The 15392-nt window shown below is 33.5% G+C and overlaps 2 protein-coding genes across 3 annotated transcripts in view; one reads left to right on the top strand and one right to left on the bottom strand.

Annotated features, from left to right (window-relative positions):
* LOC111478298 (binding partner of ACD11 1) overlaps window positions 1-1368 on the bottom strand; it is a 4467-nt gene extending 3099 nt beyond the window's left edge. The window contains exons 1-3 of the mRNA XM_023122494.1: window positions 1249-1368; window positions 1032-1141; window positions 742-817 (exon numbers count right to left, since the gene is read on the bottom strand). Coding sequence (XP_022978262.1) covers window positions 742-817; window positions 1032-1141; window positions 1249-1254 — 192 coding nt within the window. The 5' untranslated portion in view covers window positions 1255-1368. The remainder of the gene's footprint in view (window positions 1-741; window positions 818-1031; window positions 1142-1248) is intronic.
* An 11109-nt stretch (window positions 1369-12477) lies between these two features.
* LOC111478166 overlaps window positions 12478-15392 on the top strand; it is an 11028-nt gene continuing 8113 nt past the window's right edge. For both annotated transcript variants that reach the window (XM_023122311.1, XM_023122310.1), the window contains exons 1-2: window positions 12478-12555; window positions 13900-14586. In XM_023122311.1, the coding sequence (XP_022978079.1) occupies window positions 14311-14586 (276 nt within the window). In that variant the 5' untranslated portion in view covers window positions 12478-12555; window positions 13900-14310. The remainder of the gene's footprint in view (window positions 12556-13899; window positions 14587-15392) is intronic.

Raw genomic sequence — 15392 nt, 5'->3', positions numbered from 1 at the left:
TTTTTTTTTTTTTTTTTTTTTTTTTTTTTTTTTTTTTTTTTTTTTTTTTTTGAATTATTATTAGAAAGGATGTGATATGCTCAGAAAGACAAAATGTAAACACAGGATGGCTTCTACGAAGAAATCGTATATTAGCTCAAACGAAACTTCTGCTGTTATGTTTGAGGTTACCTGTAGAAAATCTTCTTCTAAAAAACTTAAATATCTTTAACATAAAATGTATTTCCCAAAAAAATAAAGAGATTCTTCTCATATTCACTTCTCAATTCAATCAGACCTAATGGCAAGAAAATGAAGGAAAGAAACGTAAAAGGACAAAGAACCAACTGGACACTAAGGACAAGTGTGGGAGTGATTTTGAAAGAGTTAAATCACTTCTGCCATTATCAAATTCACTCCAAAATATGGTTTTAATGATTCAAAATCTATATTAATTATATGAAAAATGCTTTTAAAAGAGTAAAATCAAACATGATTTTGAACAACTAAAGATGTATTTCGAAGTGATTTTGAAAATTGCAAAAAGTAAATTAACCATTTCAAAATAAACATGCCCTAACAACCTTCCTTAAATAAACCTTCCTTAAATAAGAAGGTAAACATAACTAAATTAAGACCCACATGAACCAAACTTCAACTAGACGCATTTTCAAATTCATTGTAAAAGGGCTAACAAGTTCAACAAACGCATCACGAGAACTGACTTCGTGGATACGAAGGAGAATCGAGGCGAAGAAATACCGATAACAATAAGGCAATTTCAAGAGCTTTGGGATCTCTAAATGTCACGAACGCAGTCTTCGATTGCCCCTGCTCACTGCACCGACAAGAAAATATTTAACAAAAAAAAATCAGGGGAAAACCACAAAACTTTCGTGCTAATAATTGCTCACTATTTTTTCTCGGATGCCAAACAGTACGAAATCTAAAATAAATCAGCCGCATAGAAAAGGAAATCGATCAATCACACACATCTTAACTTTTCCACTTTTTGCAGTTCTGTTAACAGTAACACACAGTCAATCACCTACCATTGGATTTCTACGTGCTCAATCTCTCCAGAGAAGGAGAAGAACTCGTGAATCTCCCTCTCAGTAGCTAGATCCGACACGTTCCTGGCTTGAACCGTCCGCGTCTGAGACTGAGCAGAAGAAATCAAGATCAAAACCAAGCGAAAAATTGAAGCTGATTACAGAAATCAGAGAGCAAAAGTGGAAGAACAGTAGTGAAAATTCAAGGATCCGTTACCTGCATGGCTAATTATCGAAGAACTCGGCGATTTCTTGTAGAGAGAGAAAGTACAGAGAAACTTGCAGAGGTGGGAGCTTAGAGGGAATTTGAAAGCAGTTTCTCCAGATAGCGTGAGAGGACAACTAGTATTCCACGAATCTTCACTTTCCAAATTTGCCCCTCTGATTTTAATTATTTTACTTTTTTTTATTTAGTTTATTTATTGTGAATTTTTAGATTTTAAAATTTGAAAATTAAATTTATAAATCTCCCGTAAAATTAGAAGGATGGAAAAAAAATATGTATATTTATTTTCTAATTTTTTCAAAATTATAATTTAATTTTTAAACAAATTTTAAATTTATATTGAAAAAATTGATTATCTTTTAAATTTATAAAAAAATTGAATAAGACTAAAAGGTTATAAAAGACATTTTTTCCAAATTTATATTGTTTTAATTCATTTTTAAAACCTTTTTCCAAATTTTGAATTTAAGGAAAATTAAATTTTAAAATTTATTTTTGGTTTATTTAAAATTTCATGTAAAATAAATGCTTGGAGAACCAACTTATTTATAATAAAAAATAGAAACTTAAATATTAAGCTCTTTTTTTTTTTATCTAATTTTTAAAATTCATATCAAGTTTTAAAAATTAAAAGATAGTTTTTAATAATTTATTTATTTATTTATTATTATTATTATTATTTTGTATAGATTAAAAATTCAAATATTAATTTTAAGAAATTATTGTAAAAAAAATGGTGAGAAAATAAATATAATTTTCAGGCTAAAATTTTGAAAATATGTTTAGATGTGTATTTTTTAAAATTATTATTATTATTATTATTATTTTACCAATATTTTAATTTTTTTTTCTTCATAAATTTGACATTTGTTAAGGTAAAAAAAAGTCAAATGTTTGACTTTATGACTTAATTGTTTAATAATGTTTTAGTTAATATAAAATTTTAAAATTAATTTGGAACTTTACTTAGAATGACTTTAATAAAATTACTTAAAAAAGACGTTTTTAAATACTTAAAAACTCTTTGACAAAATTATAATTTAATTATAAAAAAAAAAAAAAAGAATTTCAAAATGCATAATTTAATTTCAAAATGGCAGAATGGTAAATAAAGAACAAAGAGGAGGGCAGGATAGGGATATGTGAAATTCGTTTCTTGGTCAACGAGATAACTTTGACCGCCGAATAAGACCTTGTTTGGACTGCGCTGCTCCTTAAAACCGGAATAGTAGAGATTTTGAATTTTCCACTTCCCACGTTCTTTCCAATCATTTTCTTTTTTTTTAAAAATTAAATATATATATAATTAATACCGTTTAAAAAATATTTATAAAATTTTAAAAATATTATTAATATCATTTATTTTTGTAAAAAATTTACCGTCAATGTATGGACAAATATTTCATAGATTATTTTCAAACTTTTTAATATTATTTTAAAGATTTTAAATAAATATAAAATTTACCATATCAAATTGAAAAATAATATTTGTAGCATATTTATCGTCTATCAAGCTTCTTTGGTCATTTTCATTTGAAGCTACTTACTCATCTGTATACGTTGGTACATTCCTTTCCATCTTTGTGGTCTTTTGGGTATGTTGACTATGTTCGAGATGTCTAACTGAAACATTTGACCTTTCATAGAAAAATAATTTTTATATGTATACTAGTATTTAGCAGCTTAACTATAGCTTCCTATTCAAAGTAGTACCAACCTTGCTAAATCTAAGCATCAGTACATCATTTACATTTACATTTTATGCAAGGTAAATCATAGGATATTCTACATTATAATAAACATAGAATTAAGCCAACCATAATGCAGTCAACAATAATATAGTTAATGATGTCATTTTCATTCATGGATTACATTTGATAATAGTCAAGTAGTAACAACATATGCAGTCAATGACATTTCTTTTCCTTATCTTATGCATGACATATTTGATGGTGATGGGGCATCAACGGTTGGACCATGGAACATGTCAGGCCTACCTCGTAGGCTAGTTTGTAGAATCTATAATTTGGAGCTTTGATACCAACTGAGTTATTCCAACCATTTGATTGTGATATCGAAAGGGAGGTGGATTGAGAAATCCCACATCGATTGGATGGGGGAATGGGAGCTAGTGTGGACGTTGGGTGTCATAACCTAACTATGAAGAGAGTAAGTTGTGACTCTCATGTTGCGACAAGAGAAGTACAGACCCTCAAATGATTCCTATCCAACCACACAAGGGCCTAGACAAGTGTCATGATGCGACTGAGGAGAACGGTGCATCATCTAACTCACTACACCTCGTGGGCATTGAAGACAAGTCGAGACATAAGCAAGATAGAGAAATCGAATAGACAAGAGGGGCAAAGATAGGCTTGTTGAAGGGTCGAGTAGGGTCCCGAGCCTTAACCAAGAAAGTCGAAGTTTCGGAAGCTTTTCGGTCATGCGGTTCTGGAGTAAAGTTCGTGCATATGAGATATGAATGCTCGTCAAATTTGGTGTCAATCGGACACCAGATTGACGCTCCATGACATCATATGACCGTTCGCCAAAATCATGTCCATGCTTGATGGATTAAAAATGGTTCAAAATGAAATATAGGGGTACCATGGTGTCTGCTTTCCACCACCCTTGGGCCCTGTTACCTAAGCGAGCTACCCTGTGACACATACATGTGTCACAATGAGGGCGAGCAAGTCGAGGTTCCGGAAGGTTTTTGGTCATGCGGTTCTAGAGTTAAATCTGTACATATGAGATATGAATGCTCGCCGAATTTGGTGTCAATCGAACACAAGATTGACGCTCCATGACACCGTATGACCGTTCGCCAAAATCATGTCTATGCCTGATGGATTAAAAATGGCTCAAAATGTACTATAGGGGTACCATGGTGTCAGCTCTCCACCACCCCTAGGCCCTGTGGCCTAAGTGAACTACCCTGTGGCACATACGTGTGTCACAACGAGGACGAGCAAGTCGAGATTCTGGAAGGTTTTCGGTCATGCGGTTCTTGAGTTAAGTCCGTACATATGAGATATGAATGCTCAAAATGTACTATAGGGGTACCATGATATCAGCTCTCCACCACCCCTGCGCCATGTTGCCTAAGCGAGTTACCCTGTGGCACATACGTGTGTAACAACGAGGGCAAGCAAGTCGAGGTTCTTGAAGGTTTTCGTTCATGCAGTTCTAGAGTTAAGTTCGTACATATGAGATATGAATGCTCGCCAAATTTGGTGTCAATCGGACACCAGATTGATACTCCATGACACCGTATGACCATTCGCCAAAATCATGTCTATGCCTGATGGATTAAAAATTGCTCAAAATGTACTATAGGGGTACCATGGTGTCAGCTCTTCACCACCCCTGGGCCCTGTTGCCTAAGCGAGTTACCCTGTGGCACATACGTGTGTCACAACGAGGGCGAGCAAGTCGAGGTTCCGGAAGGTTTTTGATCATGTGGTTCTGGAGTTAAGTCCGTACATATGAGATATGAATGCTGTTGGGTTTTATGTCCTAAAACTCATAGTTTTAAAAAAAAAAACATATTCTATTTTTAATAAAGTTATTATTGTTGTTTATTCAGTAAAAATTGTTATTGAATAAAGTGAATTTTACGATTATTAATCTAAATCCAATAAACTAAGAACACTCTGGCTATAGTATGATTACTTGAACTATATGTAGAGACATAAGAGTTGATCAAGTTCAAGCATATAGTCAAAATGATCTATAGTATAAGGATAAGGCTGGGTACTTTATTCTGGGGACACTATGGATGCGGCCCAGTTTTGTATATGATATAAACAATGAGATCACTAAAATTGTACATGTGGAGACATGTGAGTTGGGGCGTCCTATGCAATGAGTATTGCATATTTTCGAACCATGAAGAAAATCACTCTCACTTTATAATGTCGTTTATTGTTGAGACTGATTTTCTTTTCATTCGATGACCTAGGTAACTCGATCTTAATCTTGAGCTAACCATGAACTCCTGTTTATTCAAAATTATCCTTAGATTTGCATGGGTGAGAGTGGCTCAAGTTCGCCAACTCAATAAACCTCCCATTTCAGGGGTAAGACTGGGTATATGGGTGGGGACGTGAGGTGCAAGATGAAATTCACTCCTACCCACTTTTAGGGATAGAAAAGAGGTAGTTCCCTTAAGTACTGACTCTAGGTCTTGAACAAGGGGCCCCACCCTCTCATTGGCCTGAGAGAGATTCGGTTTACTGGTTGGACCACAAACCAATTGTTCATTAGAGGATCAGTGAGACATAAGAAACAAGAAGTAACTTCAGGGGTAAAACGGTAAATTGACCTAGCTCTAGTTACGAACAACCTGTGAAGTATCGACTTACTAATCATGGCTATATCAAATGGACAGAAATATATCTATAGTGAGGGGAGTGCAACTACTAGGCTATAGTGAAATGTCCTAGTAGTTCACGAATGTTGGTTAATAAGATTAATGAGTTTAACCGGTTAATCTTGGATCGTTGGAGCCCATGATCTATAGGTCTATTAGGTCCCTCTGCTAGCTCATATCAGACTAAACCATAAAACAATGTGGCGAGTGAGTTCGAAGTGTTCGAATTCAAATTAGGGAGAATGCACTACATATATACGATATATTTATATTTAACCGCATTTTTGTTTTATTTACGAATTAAACAAAAAGAGAGAATATGAGATATTTAAATAAGATTTAAATATCTTAATCAAATATGTGTCGGAATTAATTGGGATTGACATTTGAATTAATATTAAATATTAATTAAATAGTTTAATTAATCATTTAATATTACTTAAATTTGAAATTAATAATTCAAATGAATTATTGAATCAAAATGAAAAAAGTCAAAATGTTGACTTCATTTAATGGAAAAATCCATGTGAGTGGAATTTTGAGGTATCGAAATTTGGTTTAACCAAACTTGCATGTTGGTCAAATAAACCCCACAAATTTGAGTGGAATTTTGAGTGTCAAAATTTGGTTAACTCAAGCATGCATGCTTGCCACATAATCCCAAACATTTGAGTGTCAAAATTTGGTGATCTCAAATTTGCATGAACATGCAAACACGCCTCTATAAATAGAGTGACCATAATACATGAAATGTCTTCTTGTTGGTGAAAAACCTTGAGAAAAACCTCTCATAAGACACTTTCTTCATATATACAAAATCTCTCCCAAGTTTAGTCACTCACCGGATTCCACAATCCTGTTCTAAGACCGGAGGATAGAAGAGAAGACACTAGTGGTGGTTCGAAACCGGTTCGTGAGGAAAAAGAAATTTGAACTACAAAAGGTTAGTATTCAAACTCATTAAGTTTTAATACTTATGAACATGCTAGTTATTTACTATAATTGATGTTCTAAAAGTGCCTTAGATTCTAATTGCTTCCGCATGTGTTATATTAATACCATCAAATGCTCGCCAAATTTGTTGTCAATCAGACACCAAATTGACGCTACATGACATCGTATGACCGTTCACCAAAATCATGTTTATGCCTGATGGATTAAAAATGGCTCAAAATGTACTATAGGGTACCATCGTGTCAGCTCTCCGCCACCCCTAGGCCCTGTTGCTTAAGCGAGCTACCCTGTGGCACATACGTGTGTCACAACAAGGGCGAGCAAGTTGAGGTTTCGAAAGCTTTTCAGTCATGCGGCTCTGGAGTTAAGTCCGTACATATGAGATATGAATGTTCAAAATGTACTATAGGGGTACCATGGTGTCAGCTCTCCACCACCCCTGGGCACTGTTGCCTAAGCGAGCTACCTTGTGGCACATACGTGTGTCACAACGAGGGCGAGCAACTCGAGATTTCGGAAGGTTTTAGGTCATGTGGTTCTAGAGTTAAGTTCGTACATATGAGATATGAATGCTCGCCAAATTTGGTGTCAATCGGACACTAGATTGACGCTCCATGACACCATATGACCGTTCGCCAAAATCAGTCTATGCCTGATGGGTTAAAAATAGCTCAAAATGTACTATAGAGGTATCATGGTGTCAGCTGTCCACCACCCTTAGGCCCTGTTGCCTAAGCGAGCCACCCTGTGGGACATACATGTGTCACAACGAGGGTGAGCAAGTTGAGGTTCTTGAAAGTTTTCGGTCATGTGGTTCTAGAGTTAAGTCTGTACATATGAGATATGAATTCGCACCAAATTTGGTGTCAATCAGACACTAGATTGACGCTCTATGACATCGTATGACCGTTCGTCAAAATCATATCTATGCCTGATGGATTAAAAATGGCTCAAAATGTACTGTAGGGGTACCATGGTGTCCAGTCTCCACCACCCCTGGGCCCTGTTGCCTAAGCGAGCTACCTTGTGGCACATCGTATGTCACAACGAGGGTGTGCGTGTCGAAACGAGTATTTCGGGCGACTTCCTTTGAAATGGATTTTTCAAGGATAGTATCGGGCAGCATAGGTGTGCCGGTATTGCATCCCAGCCTGCGTATCGGAGGTTGCTACATACACTCGTTATCCCGTACGGTATCTGTAAATGACATGGCATGAACATGGGAGGGCCAATGCCTAGATATAACTCAGATGGATGGATGTTCGGGATGTCTCGATGAGATGAGCGACACGTGGGCCCGTTCTCGATGACATGACCGAGCGAGTTGTGATGGTTGACGATACCTCGAGACTCAGGATGGTGTCAAGACATGTGAGCCATGTCGATGGAGATCGAGATGACAAGTTGAGAAGTGACATTGCGTGGAGAGACCTTTGCCCTGAGCAAAGGCAAAGTCGAGGAGAATGACTTGGCCTAGTGTAGAGGCAAGTCGGTTGTGTCGTAGACGATTGAACATGCACGTGCATACGGCATGTACGGTCGAACACGCTTGAATTTCACACCAGTGATGTTCGATTGGTGAAGACAAACCTCGTCGAAGGTCTGATGAAGCCACAAAGTTAGAGTAAAAAATATATATGGGGCTTAATTCTCCTTAAGGCTGGTCGTGAGCGTGTCAAGATCACGACGCTGCGTGGTTGAAAAAGTAGGACCATGACATTGGGCCCCAAATGGAAGTGGATTGTGAGATCCCACATCGTTGGAGAGGGAAACGAAGCATTCTTTATAACGGTCTGGAAATCTCTCCCTAGCAAACACATTTTAAAAATCTTGAGGGGGAAGCTCGAGAGAGAAAACTTAAAGAAGACAATTTCTACTAGTGGTGGGCTTGGACTATTACATAATATATTATGTAGACCCTCGACAATCGAGTCGTGTTCACAATTAAAGATTAGTTTGCAAACACCTAATCGACTCCATATAACAAAATAAACATATCATGCACGAAACATATCATCAATAGGTACATAATATGACAATCTAATCGTGAATACCTAGGCATGCATTCATTTTCATTCAATTTTGAGTTCAGTTCTTCAAAATCATAAAAATCGAGTATACATTAATTCAACATGTTTTTCATCGACATATTAGTTCATTTAAATCCTTATTAATAATATAGTACTTCTTATAATATCCTCACATTCTACCGATACTCGACTTAAATCATCACAAGTCACATGCTCACTAACTTTTGCATTGGTTCGTTCCTTAACCACATCTTACTAGGAGAGGTCCTACTCTGATACCATTTATATGACCCAAACTCAAGATTCGGATTAGGATTCAAAATCAAGATTTGACACCTGATGACCCCAACATTACCTTGCATCCCGACATCGTTACTTTACTGACTCCTCACTTATAAGAGTGAAGACTATCTCCACAGATCAATACGAGTCATTCCAGTATGTTTTATTCTCACTCACATGCATATTAGAAAAATTTATAAGAGATGATCCAATATAGAATTGCTTCAAGTAAAGTATGCTTAACTATGGAGTTTCTATGTTTGAACGACCAAAAAGAAATATGCATCTTATTGATATATGTAGTAACTTTCGTTTCTTTTAAGCCTTTATTAGTCATCCTCTCCTCAAAATCACTCTCATTTGAACGTGGTCACCGTTCATTCATGTACCCCTCTTCTACTCGAGTATCACAAATGCCTTATTAGACTCAATATTCAATTTTTTTCTATTAAATTGGCCAATTTTATAAAATATTGAAAACGTCAAAAACCTTTTAATACAATATTGAAAGTCCATGAAATTCAAAATGCCTAGATACGTTTTAAAATTAAACGATCTATTAAACAATAATATAAAAAATCAATAATTAAACTTGTAATTCAACAACTTTTTTTTCATAGTTTAAAGATAACATAATTATTTTTGAAAATTTAATAATCAAAATTAAATAATTAAAATTAAAATTTATAATCATTTACATATTTTTAAAATTCAAAAGTTTATTAAATAAAATAAAAAAATTAGGACCTATTAGATATTTGACTATTAATATTATGATTTAAACCAAAAAAATAATTGGAGTAAAAAAGAACACGTGATGTGCACGTGGAATCTACCTGTCATTTGGCTTTTATTTCATTCTTACGTCCCTAATCAACTACCATATGGTCCTATCAGTTAATCGATTAATATTTATCTTTAATTATTAATTTTAAATTAATTAAATATTTTTAATAATATTTTTTTATTTTATTTCATGCTAGCTTATCCAATCAGCAAAAAGTTGTCAAAACTTTTTTCAATCCATGTTTTTTTTTATTAAATTAATGAAAATTACTTTAAACTTTATAATTTAATTTAAAAAATATTGTTAATTTTCCAAATATTTAAACAATATCATTTTCACTTTTAAAATACTCTTCTACTTTTTCAAAAATAAAATATTTTAAACTTCTTAAAAATAAAAATACACCAGTATATTAATAAAATAATATTAAAAAGTATAGAGATAATCTATAATATTAAAATTTTGTCCATTTATTCACGATATATATATATATATAAAATGGAATAGTATTTTTTATATATATATTTTTTAAAATTAAAACGTATTTAAGAGTATTTTTTAAAAAAATAAATTTAATTTTTGGATTATAATTTTCAGTCGGTCATTTATTTTTATTTATGAAAAAATACTAGTATATATTGTGAACTACATTTGTTTTTGTCCAACTCAGCAGACAAATCAGTGTTTGCCACGTGGCAATACCTTTTCTTTTTCTTTTTTTAAATTCATTTAATTTTTTCTACTCAGTAGTTGGAATGAACCGAAAAATAAAATGATGCATCAAATATTGTTATTTTTTTTTTTAATTTGAATTAACAAAATTAGTGAAATTATTATTTTTTTTAATTTTGGTTATTTAAATAATAATAATGAGTCTCCCACTTGAAAAAGTCTATTGGTTAAATAGTCAATCATATGGTCATTGTAAAGTTTTTTTTTTAATGTATAAATTTGATAATAATTTTAGGAATTTATATATACGTATAATTTTAATTAATGATTTATATAATGTGAATGAAGGGAAGAATATGATTCGAAAAAGTTTTGTATAATTGACTACAAGGTAAAAAAAAGAAAACTTTTTCCTCACTCGATCCTGAATAAATGTTCACTACACGGTAGAGGTGTACATTCAATATGATAACTCAAAAATCCAACCCGAACTATAAGGGTCGGGTTGGATTAGCTTTTCGGGTTGGTTTGGGTTCATTTTACTGAATCTGAACTGATTCGATTCGATTTTGGGTTTATGGGACAAAACCCTCGAGTTGAATAGAGCTAAATATAAATATATACACCTCTACTAGACGGACATGTCTCTATTAATGTCATCTATTTCAATTCTTATATTTAAAGATTTTTCATTTATTTATTATTATTATTATTATTATTTTTGTGGAAATCAAGTTTCATACATATAATTTCATTTCAAATAAAAAAAATTCATAAATTTATATATATTTATTATTAATGCTCTACTAATATAATTTTTAAAACTTCAAAATAATATTTAGTTACTAGTATAAATATATATATATAAAAAGTAGCATCTTTAATTTTATTAAATTTTTAAAATTTAATATAGTTTGAAGTTCTGAGATATTATGATTAGAATATTCATGGTTGTGATATTTAAAGAATTAAGTTTACTTTTAATTTAAGAATAAATAAATAAAGAAAAAAAAAAAGGATTACTTGCATCCACAGACTCTTCTTATTGGTCCAAAATATAATTGGAAATTATTAAAAAAAAAAAGTATATAAATGTGAAAAGTCAAGAATCAGATGCACCCTTCAAATTAAATATAAAGGGGTAAATCAGTAATTACATCAGTTGTTAGGGTAAAATCGTAATTGCGACTCTCCAACAAATTTCTAGACTCATAATTGGCCACTTATATTTTTCCAATTCTATTTTCATAAAATGAAATATATGATTTTTTTAAATTTTTTTTTAATAAATAATAGAATTAACATATTTTAATTGGATATCATTTTTTTCCTATGCATTAATTTTTTTTACAAAAACATATAAAAAATCCATCAATCATTTTAGAGGCACTAAAAATGGGTATTGGGAACAAGTTGAGACTCATCCCACGAGTAACTCGTGTTGGTCGACTAGGTCTTTTCAGGTCCAAAATTAGCTCAGTTGTCAACTTTTCCGTACCCAAGGTTATATATTGTAAGTCATTGTTATCTCTCTCTTACTTGCTTATATAACGTCTCTTTCTAAAATCTCTCCTCTGCCCTCGTTTTTCTAAAACCTTCTTTTAAAACCGAGGCTAGAAGCTCGATCATAGTCGCTTGGTGGTAGGTGACGCAAGAACAAATTGACTTAGCTCGCTTGTCGTTGGAAAGTGAATGAAGCACAATCGCTAGTCCGCTGCCTTCAAAAGTGTCAAGGGCGAATCAACCAGAAAATTCAAAATTCTAACGTTTAGTGACAACTATAGAAAATCGAAAATATCCAACTATAGTTCTTGTTAAGCTAACATAAACGACATATTTAGATTTGGTTATTATTCACTATTAATAAATAATTAATTATAAAATTTAATATTATTAAAAAAGTTATTTTTTTTAAGCTTTGTGAATTGTGAACTGGTAAGATGAGGTGTCAGGCTGCAATGCGTCCACGTGTCAAGAGGAGAAACACTTGGAGAGATCGTGGGCACGTGACATTCCCGATGACACCAGCCATTATCTTACGCAAACGTGTAATTTTCCCAAATGCATAGGGGTATTTTCGTCAAGTAATGTGAAATCCCAAAACTACCCCTCCCAGTCTTGAGAAACTCAGCCTCGTCTTCTAATGGAAACTCCCTCTCTGTCTCTTCGTCTCTCAGTGTGTGCGCTTTTGATTCCAGGTATATTCTTTGGTCCGCTTCCGTTTCTGTTTCGTCTCTTAGATATATTTCATTTCAGTTCTTCATATTCTTACGATTTTGAAGGCTGTTCTTGTATGCTCAAATCTTTTCCAAGGGTTTCCACTGCATTTCTATCGAACTAGGCCGAGGTTATTTCATTTAATGATCTTTTTTTTGTTGTTTTCATCTTCCCATTTGAATTGTTGCAGCTTATAATTGGATCGTGTAATTAGAGTTTCATATGTTTTTTTTGTGGAAAATTTTGTGTGTGGGAAGGGAATGGGGATTTGGTCTGTTTTCAGGATCTCGAGCTGTTTTTGAGAAACTTTTTTTGGTGCTTGGCGTGATTTTTTGATAAAGTGGTGGTGATTGCTATGAGCTTTAAGTCTCCACTTGTTGTGTGTTCTTGAGATAGCTGACATTTCCTTTTCTGGGGTTGATTCGTTTTGAGGGGAAATTCTATTTTTACCCGACCTAGTTTCCATTTTAAGGGGTTGTGATCTATATCTGATTGTTTGACAACTGTTATTGATGTCTTATTGGCTTGCATCTTCTGTGATCTCGGAGGATTTACGTAGGAATGCTTGCAAATTAGCGTCTGTTTTGACGCTTGGGAATCCACCGGAGAACTCTAAATGTGACTCTCTTGTCTTCCTTTCTTCTTCAGCACTTAATGTAATTTACAGAGGCTTCTAATTTTTTTTTAATTCTTTATAGAAAAGATATAATTTAGATCCTGTTTTGAAGAATAAACAAGATTATGAATGTCAGTAGAATTTTTGTACGACTTTGAGTAATTATGCTTTATTGATTATTTCTGATGCTTAGTTTAGCGACAGAAATGTCCTCTGCTTGCTTTCTGAGTTCATGATTTTTCTCTGCATTTGCATACTATCTACTGTCTTTTGGTGCATCCTTTTTCTTGGAAGGAAATAGAAAAGGAAACGCCTCTTGAGATGCTTTCTTCATTTATAGTCTTCTTTTCAAAGTTTATTGATAATTCAGGAAGTATCATACCGTGTAATTTGTACTACAGTCTGTAGATAGGCATAAACTGCCTTTATGACGCTAATGACATGTTCGACGTACACATATTATAACTGTGTGTGTTTCTTGTCATGGTTGATAATTGCGATTCAGAGTATGTTTACTTAACTTTCTTACTTAAGCTGAAAACTGTTGTGCTGCGCCTCTTTTTTTCTCTTGGCAGCTCATTCTATTTTTCTGTCTAAACTAACCTTGGTCATTCAGTTCGTCTACAAATTATTGCTTACTTTTTTTTTTTTTTACTTTAAATTTAGTTTTAGAAAGCTAACTTTTCTGACGGACCATCTTGAATTGCAGGGTTCTTTTTCACTTGTTTGCACGTGAATTTTCTTGTCGTCCCAAATGATTGGTTTTGTGAGTGGCTGCTACATTGTGTTGTCTCAGTAATTATGGAGATGATAATGGAAATATGTTTTTTAATCCAATAAAGGAATGTGCTATTACCTTATAGGTTGATTTTTGTCTAGGATATTTATTACGACATAGTCTGAGATGAAGGGGCGTTGTTTCAAGTAGAGGATGAGTTGGTTGACTTGGACTTTCTTCTTACCAGACTTCTGTTGATTGACGTCTTAATATTATTCACTGCTGACAACTTATTCTTAAGAAGCAGTTTCATTGTTGTTTCAAGAGTTGAGGAGAATTTATACATTATTCTTCTAAAATTTTATATTAGGAAGTAAAATAAACTACTGCTCATCTTACAAAATGGAGGTGCTAGTTTCATCGCAAGGACAGAAGCAAAATGTACAGACTTCATTTCGCAAATCTTCATCAATGAGTTCCCAGAAAGATCTATGGCTTATTGTTCGTGAAGGGTCCTTGGCAGGTGTGGATTCAGCATTGGCACTGCTGAAGAGGAATGGGGGGAACATTAATGCAAGAAACGCATTTGGTCTCACTCCTCTTCATATTGCAATCTGGAGAAATCATATTCCTATTGTAAGGCGACTTCTGGCAGCTGGTGCCGATCCTGATGCTAGGGTATGTTGATCAACATTCTTTATGTCAGACTTCTTATCTTAATCTTTGTGTCTAATAGAAATGGGAAAAGTCAACTTCTACAGTTTATTTATGTCTTTTGGACTGAACTACACACTCTTTGAAACTATGGACCCATCACTACTCTATTAGTTAACTTATAAATTATTTGCTTGGAAATTTCAGGACTTGCTTTACTTTTGAACTCCATTTCTATATTATATGCATACACATGTGGTAGCTTAGTGGATTCCCTGTAAGTAGGGATATAATGGTGGAGCTTGTTTGCCTTTTTGTTACAGGGATTGGGTCTTTCGCATGCAACATTCTTAAAATTTTATGGCTTGAAAGAAATATGAGAATTTTTAGAGGTGCTGAGTGGTCGTGAAGTGACTCTCATTCTGATATCTTGTCTTAATTGATGTTGTCCGACGTTTTTGTTGTCATTACCCTTTATCGTTCTGATTCTCTAACAATCTGAGCAACTTTGGGGTTTTGCCTCTAGTGCGTTCCTCTGGGGTTGCTGGGGTTAGAAAGGACCAAAAGGCTCTTTGAAGATAAGTTTTCTGATTTCAATACTTGTGTAAAATTACAGCTTCATGCCTTGACAAGTTCTTTTGTAACTATCCAATCTCGTTGCCTTTGAACAATTGGAACAATTTTTTTTTTTTTTGTAAGTAGCCTTCTCTGGGATGGGGTTGTCTCTACCCCTGCCGTACACTCTTGGGTTTTCTTCAATACACTTTTGTCTCTTATAAAAAAAAAAAAAAAAAAAAAAAAAAAAAAAAAAAAAAAAAAAAAAAAAAAAA

The sequence above is a fragment of the Cucurbita maxima genome, unplaced genomic scaffold (assembly GCF_002738345.1).
Source record: "Cucurbita maxima cultivar Rimu unplaced genomic scaffold, Cmax_1.0 Cma_Scf00004, whole genome shotgun sequence".
NCBI lineage: Eukaryota > Viridiplantae > Streptophyta > Magnoliopsida > Cucurbitales > Cucurbitaceae > Cucurbita > Cucurbita maxima.
The sequence above is the reverse complement of the archived record's forward strand: the minus strand, read 5'-3'. Positions and strand labels throughout refer to the sequence as shown.